This window comes from Augochlora pura, chromosome 4 (assembly GCF_028453695.1).
Source record: "Augochlora pura isolate Apur16 chromosome 4, APUR_v2.2.1, whole genome shotgun sequence".
In the NCBI taxonomy this organism is placed as follows: Eukaryota; Metazoa; Arthropoda; class Insecta; order Hymenoptera; family Halictidae; genus Augochlora; species Augochlora pura.
Genome location: NC_135775.1, coordinates 4959091 through 4973070, shown reverse-complemented (window position 1 = coordinate 4973070; position 13980 = coordinate 4959091). Strand labels below are relative to the sequence as shown.

Genomic DNA, 13980 nt, shown 5'->3' with positions numbered 1-13980 from the left:
ACTGTCTGCGACAGCAGCAGCAGCTCGTCCCCGCGAGCTACGGGCTGGCGACGGAAGCGGGACAGAGATTTTCTCCGTAGCGTCGCGCGACTTGGGAATCGATGCGAGAACCTGGGAAGCAATCGGAGTTACTTTTGTCTAGGACAGAGCCGGGGATGGGAACGAGCCTCGAAAGTGCTTTCTGTATTGTTCGCTCGCAACTAGACTGCGAGAGCTTCGCGCAAATTCGCGTCGGCGTTCATTGTTTCTTGGGAAAAAATTAATGCAAATGTCGCTAGGCGAGTCCTCGAAGCGAATATAGAGTAATGGAGCAATTAATTGTGCTCGAACGTTTTTCCATCGACGATGGCTTTGGATAAATTAATTAGGGAATTGTTTTTGACGAGGCGAATTGTCGTAACGCAATATGTTGCTATTTCATCCGCGTAGAATATTGTTAATTGGTTAAAAAGGATACGTAACAAATTTTTTGCCAATACTATTTTTATCGGAAGTGACGAAAGGCAACTTTTAATAATATTTCATTTATTCCTGAGGCATCATTAAAATTGCTTTACCATGTTCCAAAATAATCTTTACAACAACAAAAGTTGTATTTAAAAAATTCTTAAGGTTATATCGTATTAGTTTAAATCATAAGAATCAATTACATAAGCATAAAATGTACTCTATTATACAAAATGGAAATACTATACAAGCCAGAGAAATTATTTTAGTTTTACAGTTACAATGATCATCGAGTGCAAAGGGTGAACACTATTTTTACGAAAAGAATTAAAAGATCCATTCTAATAATATTTATATAAAATTATTCCGACTGGTCAATAAGCAAATCATTTGAATTATTATAACTACCCCACTGCGAATATAGCAAAGAAACTCGCGCAGCTTCCATCTATCGCAGCGTCGATACAATCGTACCAAAAGGGTGTTGTGACGTCGCGGCGCTCCGGGTAAAATGGTGTACCGTGCTGACCGGATCGGAGAGCTGTTATGTCTACGGGGTACAATGGAATCGAGCGTCACGGGGCAGAGCACGGGCGGAGCATAGGGTAAAAAAGGAGGCACAGAGCGACGCATCACGGATTCGGCGGGGTTACGCCGGCTAGAATCGCCGGTCTAACGAGACGATTTTCAATGGGACAATTTTCGTGGTGCGCGGGGGTTACAAACGCACAACGGCAAACGTGCCGATCGTGACCCTATGGGACAGAGATCGGATGCCGGGCCGAGGTCCGGGGCACCCGGTAGCCGGTCGCTCGTTCCGCCTCGTAACGAATCGTTACGAGGCGGACACGTAAACTCTTGGCTGCGTGATGGCGTAACGCATGCAAATTCCTGAACAAATGCGTAATTAGCGTGTCCCGTCCGGGCGGAGACGTGTTCCGCCGACAGGAGAAGAGAAACCGGGGACAGAGATAGAGAGGGAGAGAGTGAGGCGGGCGAGAGCGGAGTTGTTAAACCAACGAGACGATTTTCGATCGACCGGATCCCCCGGAACGATCCCGTCGGTCCGTTTCCCCCCGTTCCTACGCGCCATTGTCGCGGACGTGCAGTTCATGCTAATGTCACCCCCGGCCAAATCGAATGTTTTACAAGGCTCATGCATGTTCATACGCGTTTTGACGGACGGGAATAAGTTACGCCCGCCCCTCGATATGCGCATATTTATTTCGACCGTCGACGTTTCCGCGTGCCGCGTACGATTTCGAGCACGAGAGCATCGAAGATACTGCGGATCCGTCCACTAGGAGACACTACAGGAGATTACGCCGCTCTCTCCTGCAACCCGTTGTTCTTTCGCCAACCCACTACACCGTCGAGGAAGTCACGAGACTAATGACGAAATTGCGAGTACTCGGTAAACGATACGAATAAATCGATCACGATGCCACCGCGAGTTATGGAAAATTAAACGGTGCTTCCGGAGCTCGACTCCCACGACGCGAGTGTTCGTGGTCCGATAGATCCTCGAGGGCTTCGAGTAGGTTTCAATTGCAGTTACCCAGATATTCACTTACGGAGTACGTATATAGAGGCGCTTTCCGTATTGCCTCTTCAAATTCATTCATTTATTTATTTATTCTTCTGCGGAAGTAACGCGTTATTATATTAATTGACTGTGGTAAATGCCCATTGTTAAGTGGGAAAGATATAGTTAAAATGTTTTATTATATCACGCACGAATGAGGCAGTTGATGATACAAAAAATTTATTAAGCTTATTAAGACTAGGAGATCAGGACAGTTGATCATTTTATTTATTATTCAATAAGAATTGTTCTATTCTATTGGCTTGTTATAAAAGTAATTTCAATCAATTTATAAGCTATTTATTTGGAAAGTCGAAATTATTTTTGCAACAACCCAATAGTTCAGTTGCAATGTTCGTAAACATTTATTCTTCACTTTAAATTGTAAGACATGTATCAATTGTATCTACTTGTTCATCACATCTCCTATTAAACTAGAAACTAACTCATAAGCGCATATCCAAGATGTGGTCCAACGATCGCGCATTTGCACAATTGTCTGCCATAACCGAGGACATAAGAACACAATTACACAAGACGCTCGAATCGCAGCATCGGTGAAACAAATCGCGGGCGATTTAATTGGGCGTCGAGTGAATTGGCCGTCGCAAATCTTCGGCCTCTTGTTCACCCCGTTGATCGATGGGATCCCCGATCCCGAAGTCACCGTCGCATTTTCCGCATGCGGCGCGGAATCCGTCCGTCCCGGTGACGGTTTCGCCACCGCGGCGTCGGCCGGGGGACTTATCCGAAGGGAACGGTGAACCATTAATAACCGGAATCAAGTGAAATTCAGGTCGTCCGCTGAATCACTCGCATGATAAACGAGGAGAAGCTTTTTGGGAAGTGGCGGCCGTTTTAAGCGGCGAGAGGATACGTCACGAGCGAAAAGCGGGGGCGGGGGAGGAGGAGGAGGAGGAGGATGAGGGTGGGAAGGGTAACATTAAAATATACGGTACACGGGGGGCCACGGAGGCGAACGGTTATTTATGCCCCGGAACGGGCCGCGCGCGCTTTTCGAATCCACGGACCCGCTTTCGCACACGGACAGCCCTTGGTCCGCAACCCCCGCGCGCGCCCCCGATCCGATACACGGCGAACATAATATCCGCACGGTCACCGGCGGCGCACGAGATCGCATTACACGATATCGATTCCACCAGGGGTCGGCCCACCAGAGACAGACGATCCTCTTCCCCTTTTCTCTCCGTGGACCACGCGGACCACCCCTCTCTCCGTCCCGCTACGCCGCCGCCGACGCCGCCGCCGCCCTCTTAGCCGACCAGGCTTCATTAACCGAGGCACGCTAATTAATCGAGACACGCTGCGCCGCGGAATCAAGATGCTACCAAACCGTACCGGGACCGAACGCCGTTTGTACTTGCGGACCCCGAAACTCTCCCCAGTGGAAACGAACCCGGACGAGAGGCGCCTTTGCGTCGCCGAACGATCTGATAGCCCGCCACGGGCTGCTACCTGCGCGATGCGCGGCCACGACCGCGGACGATAGCTCTCGCTCTCTGTTCGCCGATCGGGGCTTTGATTTCGGCGGGGCTGAGATCCCCCTTGGTCCCTAGTGCTCCCACACTTTTCTTTCTTCCTTTGCGTCGATCGATGCCGATTGGCTACTCTGCTGAACGGTGGCCTCCGCCCGTCAAGTGCCGGAGACGAGAATGCTCGAGTTTGCGATCCGCTTTGTTGCTTTTCGCGATATCTGCATTTTCATGGCGGAGAATGTACGTATTGTGCCAATGGAATTTGAACTGCGGAGCTGTAAGAAACCGGGCGAATTGTATTCATCATAACTGTTAGGAAGATTTAGGACATGATCTACTAATCTATTATAATCAAATTATAATATGAATTATAAAATATTAAAATATTAATTTTTAAATATTACAGTAGAGATTGGTGTTATAGACTTATAATGCAAAGTAGGCAGAGGGCTTTGAAAGCAACAATGTAGCCGAGTGTGCTTATTTTATTTTATTTAGCAATTATATCAAATTCGATAGACTGAGAATGAGTACATGAGAATTGTCTGTCTTATTTAAGAATACTCAGCGACCAACTAGTATTAAACGGTACAGCCGCGAAACAAATCGTGCTGCGATTGGTAAAGATCGTAAAAGATCCGAATCAGCTACTGGCGCAAGTAAAAGTAACGAGCGCCGACTCGAAAGATCAGTATCTCGCAGCTACCGTGCGCCGTATCTCCGATGGATACCCGGCTGGAATGGAGCGTACGGTGCAGCAAGGATCCTCTCGCTCGTCCCAAAACTTGCTTCGCTGCGCTGCATTCACAGTGTAGTCATAAACCGACGGTTGTAAAGCTCGCGACTATCGCGAGCTCCGCGAGTAATTGTCGCGCGCAGACGTTCGGCCGCGCTAAGTTCCCTTCGAAGATCCGCGGCGGTCCGCGCGAGCCAACTAATTACGGAGCACGGCGAGAGGCGTCCGTTTAAACGCTGTGTTTTACTTCCGAATTACGGGCGAGCTAGTTGCCCGAGCGGCGGGTGTACAAGCACCGTCGGGAAACGGGGGGATCGCGCGTTCAGACACACGGGACACGTGCGTCCCACCAAACAGTGAACGCGGCCGCGTACGGATCCCGCGGCTGCCGAGAGAGAGAGAGAGAGAGAGCCGCGTCGTTTCTCCGGCCTCGCAATTGCCACACGCGGCGCGTCCCTCCTGGATGCTCTCTCTAGCATGCAGTCTCGTCACGGGAGAACGAAGCCTCGCCTGTCCTAGATAAGACCGGGACACACGTCCGGGACTCGGCCGACTGTGGGACGCCGGGGATGGAGACCGCCGGATAACGCGGACTCGGTCAGTCTGCCGGCTGAAACCCGATACGAGTTTCGAAAGCAGAGACCAACCGATCCATAAACAATACCCGGCGATGCTATCGGCTGAGCCGTTGCTCTCCGCGGGGCCGTGAGGGAATCCGCCGATCGATCGATCGCCACGCGTATATCGCGCCGGAGTACCAGCCACCCTCTCCCTCTCTCTCTCTCTTTCTCTCTCCGATTAATTAGTATATAGTTTCCCGATTTCAGGCCGTGCTCGCATGCTCGTAAACCGATCGCCTCGACGCCGCGTAATTTTCTTTATGGCCTCGACGGAATGCTCGGCCGTGGTCTAAGACGAGCAAAGTTGATTAGGCTTTAGCGGGCCCCGAGACCGTCCGTCGGAACGCCCCAGAGACTATTAACCCACCAGCGTGGACATTTCAAGGGACTTCACCGCTGCTCGGATTCAGTCCGCTGGTTCCTCTGAATGAATTTTTTGATACGGTTGTGATGAATCTTTCGTGCTGGATACGATGGAGCTCGTGGGAATTTCTTTGAATTGTCACAGATTTAGAGAATGATCGATGCGATCGAGTTGACTGTTAACCCTTGAAATAAGCAGATTGATGAGAGATCAATTTAATAGAATCTTTAATTAGTGATTTTATGCATTAATAATGCATTTGTCATACCGATCAAAATATCTCAATGTTTGTTCTATTATTCGCATCCGTAAATTAAATAAAAATTAAAAATATAATATTCATTATATATCCTATTATGATAATATATTTTATTTAATTACTCGGATGACGATACAGCAGTACCTTCTACCCGGCAAAAGCCCTTAAGAGCTAAAGCTATAGACAATTGTCATAGAAAATAATTGAACGACCATCTTTTTATATACTCGGTAAGTTTAGTGTTAAAAGAACGCACGAACTAAAGACTTTGCACCGTATAGAATGAAAATAGCCTGTAGGAACTGTGACCATATGATCTGTGCAATTACTTCTGAAACACCTATGGCGACACGCGGAGCTTGTAAATGAGACAGTGTCGCGAACGATATCGATTTAGAGTTCGCTTTCCGAGCTGGTTACAGAGAGCCTGAATAAAAGCTCCGTGAATCCGAAGCGTCGGCGGTCAAGCAATAGGAGCGCCATAACTTTCGCGAGATCGGCAGACTATCGGCGTTTTATTTTCCCGGGAACACCTCGTTATCAGGTACGGAAGCGAGAGAGTAACGAAGTTAATCGTCAATATTGGGAACGAGCGCACCGTGACTCATTTTCCCAAGGAGCCGGTGGACGGGATGAGATCATCGGGGGGGAGATCTCGCCACCCTTCGTACCCCATCCCCGTAGCCAGGTCGCGTATACCAGCCCAACCCCCCTCCGTCCCTCCGGCTCACGATACACAATTCCATCCGGAATTTACGGCCGTTATTGCTCTCGTGGAGCCACGCGTTCAACTATCCTCCAGGATTCCATTAATTGGATCTGGAGTCGGGTTACGGGTTTCTGTTCCCGTTGATGCTGAATCAGAGCAGTCGTAAGTACCGCGCTCTGCAGGTTTGTTGAAACGTATGCTTTCCCGCGCGGCGAATATCGTGCTACCAAACCCCCCCAACCCCAACCTCCACCTCTTCCACCTCCTCCTCCTGAGCGTTCGCCGATATCTGCGAAACTTGCTCCGTGCGGTGTGGCTCGAACAACAAGGACCGGCACAGGATGCGTCCGCCTTTGTCCGCGAGGTTTCACGACACGTTCTCCTAGCGCGAGCTCATAATTATTTCCGAGCGGTGTTTTACGGTTCAGCGCGGCTTTGTAAACGAACGCTCCTACTCCGGTGACCACTTGCGCCTTTTTTCCGATCGATTTGCTGGCACGCGGACACGCTATCCCGCCGATTTCGGCTTTTGTTCTCCGGCTTTGCGAAGCGATTACTATCGCGTTACGCCTGACTCGCGCAGGTCCACTTTGTATAAAAATATAAATATTCTTGCTTGACTGTGTTAGGGGTTGATTAAGAATCTATCAAAATTGAATAAAAATATAATTTACTGAATTATTGGACTCTTGAAACTTGTCTACGGTGTTGAGGGTGTCGATAGGAATTATTCTTAATTTGTTATTAATTAAAATATTATAATTAAATTATATAATTATATATTATAATTATATAAATATTTCAGCACTAAATTTCTCGTATGTCTACACATTACTTTAATTTTTTTTTAATTGATGGAAGAAGGAAAGAAATAATAAAGAAAAGACGTACTCACTGAAATTGTTTCATGGTAACTTTTTCTCAGCAGGTTTCTTTACGTACTCGGTGTACTTTTTCATTTCTTTCAGAAGTCTTTTTAAGAGGATAACTCTTGACACTTGTTTACAGTCTCGAGGATCTTGACAAAAAGAGCGAGACCCACATGCGTCGCACGAATGTTCTAACCGCGAAGAGACATTTAAATCATAATATTTATGAATGTAGTAAATGGAAAAATGTCGCGTTTATGATGCAACATACAATTTAATGGACTATTCAAACTTCACTTTAAACTATCTAAACTACTGAAACAATATAATTAAAATGTTAAGTGCATAGAAAAGTGTGTTGAATAAATTAACAAATAGAATTATACCTCAACCTAAACGTACTCTGTTATGTCAACGAGGTCCATCTTCCTAGTGTTAAAAGACGGAGCATACTAGTCGCCGTTATCGCTCCGTAGTCCCGGCGGCAACCGCCTCGAAATTTCGCCCGTCTTTTGTGCAAGTCCGCCGCGTAGCTCCACATCGAAAGGGTAGTTTCTCGTCTCGCCGACGGTAGACTTTCCGTGCGGGGCTGACACATTTGTTGCTCGTTTCCCAGGTTTCTCACTCCCACGCTCAATCTTCGATCGCGGGTGCCTTCTTGTCTCTCGCGTCCACCGTCTGGAATTCTCCGACTCCAGATACGAGACAGGAAGGAAGGGAGGAAGGTAGGTAGGTAGGAAGAGAGAAAGAGGTTACCTCGTCCTTCGTCCTGGCCGACGGCTAGCCGCAGACTCGCGGTTTTATCGAACATAGGACGTCGGCTCCCTGTGGAGTTGCGTCGGTTTCCGGGCAAAAGGAGCACAGGAATTTCGCCGGGCAAGAAAAGGTCCGTGACCTTTTCCAGCGGAGGCGTCCCCGACGCTGTCGATATTCGCCGGCCTTGAAAAAGAATCGTTTAGGTTCGAACAAGCCGGCGTCGGTGTCGGCCGCCCTTATCGCTCGTCGCGAATGAAATCACCGTCGGTGGTAAAGGGGCCATGCATCATCGCCGGTTGCCTTTATTTGCCGAATTCCTCTCGGCGCGCGGGGGACGGGAAAAAGCGGCGCGAGTTAGACGGAAGGATCCGCCGGAAAGGAATTCTCTGCGGCCGGGACGCTAAGCTCTCGGCTGAATCCATTAGCTGACGCCATTAATATCCCGGTAATGATGAGCGATGAGCCGGCGCGAGATGGAGCGGCGTCGCGGGGAGCAAGACAAGTCGCGGTCCCTAAGTGCAGAGAGGGGGAGAATGGGGGGGGGGGGGAAGGGGCCGGGGATTCCCTCACGGGGGACCATGAGCTCCCCGAGTCCGCGATCCTATCGAGCCGCCGCGCGGACCTTTGATAAATGCTGCTTCGCTTGGCCCGTCGCCAAACACCACGCACCACGGTATTCCGCCGGAGCTCCTCTATTCTGCTCGCGCGACTTATCGATGTAATCAAATCGCCCTTCCGCGGCTTAACAATCGACTCGCGGAACTTTGCGGCCGAATTTATCTGCGGAATTACCGCCGCGATCATCTATCGGCTCGTACGAAGTCTTTGTTCCTGATTCGAAAACTTTTAACCCTTTGGTGCCAAATGTTGCCGACATACATACGTTGATTCATTAGAGAAATTCCATTGATACTTTATCTCGCATAAAATTAGAATATTAAAAAAAAGGTTCGGATGGTTCAGGTTTTACTTGACCTTATTGACCTTTGTAGCGATTAGACTAGTCTTCTCTTAATAATTTTATCCAATTGATTTATTTCATCATCGTATTACATCACGCATATTGAAGGTTATGAAGGTGTGCAAGTTGCACGGACCACCCAGCATAATTCGCGACATGGCTTTTTGCTCAGACCGGTCACTCGTCGCATTGTGCACCAGTGCTGCGATCATCGTCGCCCCTCCGACACGCGGACCAGTTCCGCAATCTCTTTTTGCGCGCCGAACGCAGCCAGAGTAATTCCTGGAGCTAGACGCGATAACGAGATCGAGATGAGAATGCATCGCGGAGGGATCGCCGCGTCTCCCGATCGGCGTGTCTCGCTGGCGCGGTGCCAGCCGACAGAATACCCATCGACCGACTATAATGCTCGCGGGCGTGCTTATCGATACGCATTAAATCGGCGGCCCCGAAGCGCGTCGTCGCCGCCGCAGCCCCCGGTCCACGCGGGGTTTCGCACCTCCAGGTAAATGAGTCTCGCGTTCACAATGCATCGCCGATCGATCTCGCGACAATGGCCACCGGCGTAGACGGCGACGTAGACGACGACGGAGGAAGTTTCACCGACCCGCAGAGAGATCTTTCGCAGCGAAATCACTTTCCCTTTTCGCAGGCGCGACACGTAACCTCGCCCCGCGTTCTCTCCCTCCACTGTACGGTCCTCCGAGCTCTTTTTCAGAAGAGGACGCGCGACGAGCGTCCCCCGTGAGCTTATGCTCGTCCGCGCGAGTCCTCGCGACGAATCCGAGCCGACGGAACGGGAATGGCTGCGCCGAGGTCTCGACGTGAATTTTCGAGGAAGTTCTATTCTTGTCTGATCCGCGAGCATCCCTTGATCCTTCTCGAGATGACGCGTGGAACTTTGATAAACGGAGATTCCGGCCTTGATCGCCGTTAAATCACCGTCCATGGATCTCGTATTTATTCGCCGCGGACGTAATTCTCGGGTCGTACGTCTGCTTTAAAAGCCGCCATTTCGGTTTAATTGTGTTCTTGTTACCGGTACGTATAAATTTTGGATAATAGCATCAATTCGCGCGCATTGCAATCGAGTTTTAGATAAATTTCCGCCTTAACTGGATGTCAACTTCGGTCCAATTTGGGTCGCAAAATATTAATGCGACGTTTACCTGAACGACACTCGGGGCTTGACAAAATTAACGTTGCTGATTTAATTTTCCAACGGGAACGTTGTTGCTGCGATATTATAATAGCAGTCATTGTTATTACACCGTTATTGCGTCAGATTACGTAGGATTATTAAAGGACCTCTCTCTCTCTCCCTCTCTCGTTTGGTACAGTTTATTGTAACCGTGTGCCGCTTTGCAATCTAGTCCGGGACAAATATCTTTGAAGCGGGTCGCGCGCGCTGTTTTACGCGTGGAAAAGCTGTTTCGAAACTTGATACAAGATATGTTAATAATAACAGGTTGTTGGGGCATCTATTAATCTTGGCTGCGCCGCTCGATGTCGATGCGCCGATTGCCGACTACCGTTCAGTCATTCGTATTCGTTCAACGAGCACTCGCATCCGCTCTCCGAACACCGCGATAAACGATGTAATTGACTCGAGTGCGGATTTTCCAGTGCAGTATTTTATAACCAGCCGGACTCTCGAGCGGGCCCATTATTTTCAACTGTTTCGCGGAGCTGCGAGTAAACTAAGGATCTAATCAAATATTCATTTGTTTTTTAGCATTCCGCTCCGCGTTTACATAATTGCGTAAAATCCACCGTTTAGCGATTTGCATAGCGGCCGCGGACCCGTATGCAGATTCCCGTTTTCCCCGGACTAATTATTACTATTATTACGTCGCTCTTATCATACACTTCCTAAACTTGCGCAATTCGGGGAGAAAGACTCTGACGAAAATGTTGGCGCGATTCGAGTGAAATATTGTTCCGCGACCTGGATTTATAAATCAAACAGCAACTTTCTACTTTAACCAGTCAGCTGTTAATATTACCTTTTCGTCGTAACGAGTATAATCGTTAAATACAGTGAACTGGTTGAAAAGGGTATATCCTTTGATGTTCCCAATTTAATTAGATATTTTATGAAGGTGTTATATTACGTGGAATAAAAGGAAAAGCAAAGATATAATAACATTAATTTACACAGTTTTAAAAGGGATTGCAACAGTTGTCTGGATAACAAATATTCTGTTAATAATCGGCCAACAATTTCAGCGTAGAAAGATCCTTATAAATTGTTGCAAAAAATTTGAAGAGGTCAGCATCAATGTCTTGTTGCTTTTATAAACTGGTATAAAACAGCTTCCTCTTAGCGCTCCATAAACCTAGCGTTGAAACATGCGATTTGTTTCGTAAAAATTCCCGTTGAACCTATCCTGCTACCAGGAAAGGATCAACGATCCGCTAAAAAGAATGCTGCATCAGGAACCAGTCTGACGAACGTCTTCTCTCTTTTTTTTCCAGATGATCGATGCGTCCTACCACACGAATCCATCGCTGCAGAGCACCGCCCTGATCATCACATGCGCGGTGGTGCTGCTACTGATGGCGGCGATCGTCTCCGTCGTTTTCTGGAAGTGAGTACACACACCTCTGATTCCGAACACCGGGCCGATAGTAACGGTGGACCCGTCGTTCCGCCTCGCGCGCGCGGGACAGCCGAGCAGACGGAAAGAACATCGTCGCGCGTAGGAACCATTCGGGGTCGTCGAGGAGGAGGCACGAAGCGTCACCCCTACGGCAATAAATACCGGGTTTCATTCCGACTGGGCGTCGTAAGGTGTTCGAGGGGGCTCAGGGTCGCTCCGGTTGTAACCATATTTCAGGCGTTCGAGTGGTCGGTCCACGTGGAAGGCCTGTCGTACCAAAGGGGGTGGGTGGCAGGGGGGCGGGGGCAGAGACACGAGGCGGACGATCGAACAGGGCTGAATATGTCCGCGCGGCGCGGTTCTCGCCCGTTACAGCGGCCGCTAAATTAGCCGAAAATTGGCGATCCCGCGTTGGCCCCCCGCGGGCTACCGACACCGTTTGCTTAGCAAGATTACAGTCCTTTCTACGGCAATCTCCTCGACGTTGAAACCTGTATGAACTATTCAACGGGAGTATGGAGCGGCGAGGTTGGAAGAATCGTCGCAGACAGGAAGCGAGTGTCATTGTCATTCCGGGCAGCGCTAAATTAGCCGTGAATAGGCCAATGCGGAAGTTAGTGCCCCGTCTGGCATCGGCCGCCCTCTAGACACGGGTCTCGCTCGCTCGCTCGCTCGCTATAATCTATTGTGCCACCGTGGAATCCTCCCAAGTGTGCCCCGACAATATATATATGTATAGTATACATATATACGTAAGCCGGGACACGCAGGCCCTATAAATTCTCGCGGGGTCCTAATGAACTTTATTTCTCTCGGCGCCCCGAAGCCGCGCGGAGCGGTTTTTCAACGCGGACGTTGTTGCAGAAGCTGAACACCTTGCAGTTTCCACTAGCTTCACCATTAATCCTTCACGAATGTTAGTCGATAACTCTGTTTTTGATGTTACTGCGGTTGAATTACACTCTTTTCTTAGCGGATGATTTTTCGTCACCTTGCGATAGTTTTTCCTTTCTTCTTCCGTTTTCTCTCGCTGCATTTATGCGATTGCTGTATAAAATCTCTTTGGTTGGTATTACTTCTTCCGCAGAATTTTCTACGTATACGCGTTATTTATTAATTTGAAATCGAAGTGAGATGTAATTTGCCTATTATCAATACTTTAAATCACGACAGAAGAAGAATTACAGAATTGAGACAAAAAAGAAAGAAAATAGCGCACGAACCAAAGGAGCATCTTAAATTAACACATGGTGCAAGAACGCAGAACATTTCCCGACAGATGTTACTATTAGCGAGGTTCTGACAGGCCGACTGATTAATAATTCCGTTGCTCCGAGTGGACCACAAAATTAGATTACACGGTCGACCGTCGTTTCGTCTTAAACGATTACTCTCGCCGTCGCTCACGCGATTGAAAAGCTTCGACGAAATCTTTAGCCGAGCCTTCGAGAAATTATTAGGACGCGTATCCGAGCCGATGAATGGCCTAAGAAACGCGTCCCGAGGAAACAAGGAGGCGTCGAGACGTCGTTACGCGCCGACTGGCAAGAACAGCGCCGCGCTGATAATCTCCGACACGGTGGCTGGGTCTCTCTCTCTCCCGCTTTTGTGGCCGCGCGCAAGCAGAGCCAGATCCGCGCGAGATCGAGCCCCGTACAGGGAAGAAATATGCATCCAGCGAGAGAGAGGTGAGCGCGCGCGGCCTCGAAGATTTACAGGGTCCCGGCTCTCGCCCCATTCGGACATTGTCTCCGTCTGGTTTACGCGCTGCGACGCCGTAAAAAATGAGATACAATGGCGGAAAGGAGGGTTTCTGGAGCCGCGGCCTCTGCCTCCCGCGTCAAACAGGAAACGGACTTGCCCGTTCGACGAATAATTCACGCGGGGGACCGCCTTTCGCGAGAGACGCCCGAGAAATCTTAACGTCGCCTCAAAAGGCGGCCTGCGGTTTTTCCTCCTTAGCGCCCCGCGTCTTTGCGGTCCCGATAACGCCGCGAAATATAAATCCCGCGCTGCTCAGAAATATTTGCGGGTCCCGCGAACGCGCGTACCATTTCTCAGCGACGGAATTGCTCGGCCATGCACCTACCCCCCGACCCTTTGACTTTTCGGGGAACTGACTCAGCAAATCGGTAAATCATATTCTAACTAGATACTGCATCGAGTCTATAAATTGCGGTGCCTTCCAGCCAATGGAGAACGGAAGAGAGAGAGAGAGAGAGAGAGCCCGCGTATCCAAGCGTCTCGCGTTTTCCCGAGTCAAAGGACGTTACAGAAGAAATACTATACGGTTCTTCGATTATTCGCCGGCAATATTTGTTTCCGGGGGCCGGCTCTGGCTCAGACAACCGCGAGTAATCCGGCGCGGCGTTGGCAAAAGGTTGCGACGCCGATGCCGATGATGCCGCACGATCGATGAACCCTCGCCCCGTAACGGAGAGGGATCGGCAGCGGGCCAAGACGATTTTGGATCGCACAGAGGGCCGCATTCAAAATCAACGAGCCAGCCTTGCGGTATCTTTAGCCGGGGAAGCACTCGAGAGTCTTCGCGGGTCCGCGACAATGTCCGGCCTGT

The 13980-nt window shown here is 49.3% G+C and overlaps 1 protein-coding gene across 1 annotated transcript in view; it reads left to right on the top strand.

Moving 5' to 3' along the window:
* The window catches only part of Pxb (putative Hedgehog signaling attenuator pxb), a 473162-nt gene that overhangs the window by 413908 nt on the left and 45274 nt on the right, over positions 1–13980 (top strand). The window contains exon 3 of the mRNA XM_078178703.1: positions 11281–11393. Coding sequence (XP_078034829.1) covers positions 11281–11393 — 113 coding nt within the window. The remainder of the gene's footprint in view (positions 1–11280; positions 11394–13980) is intronic.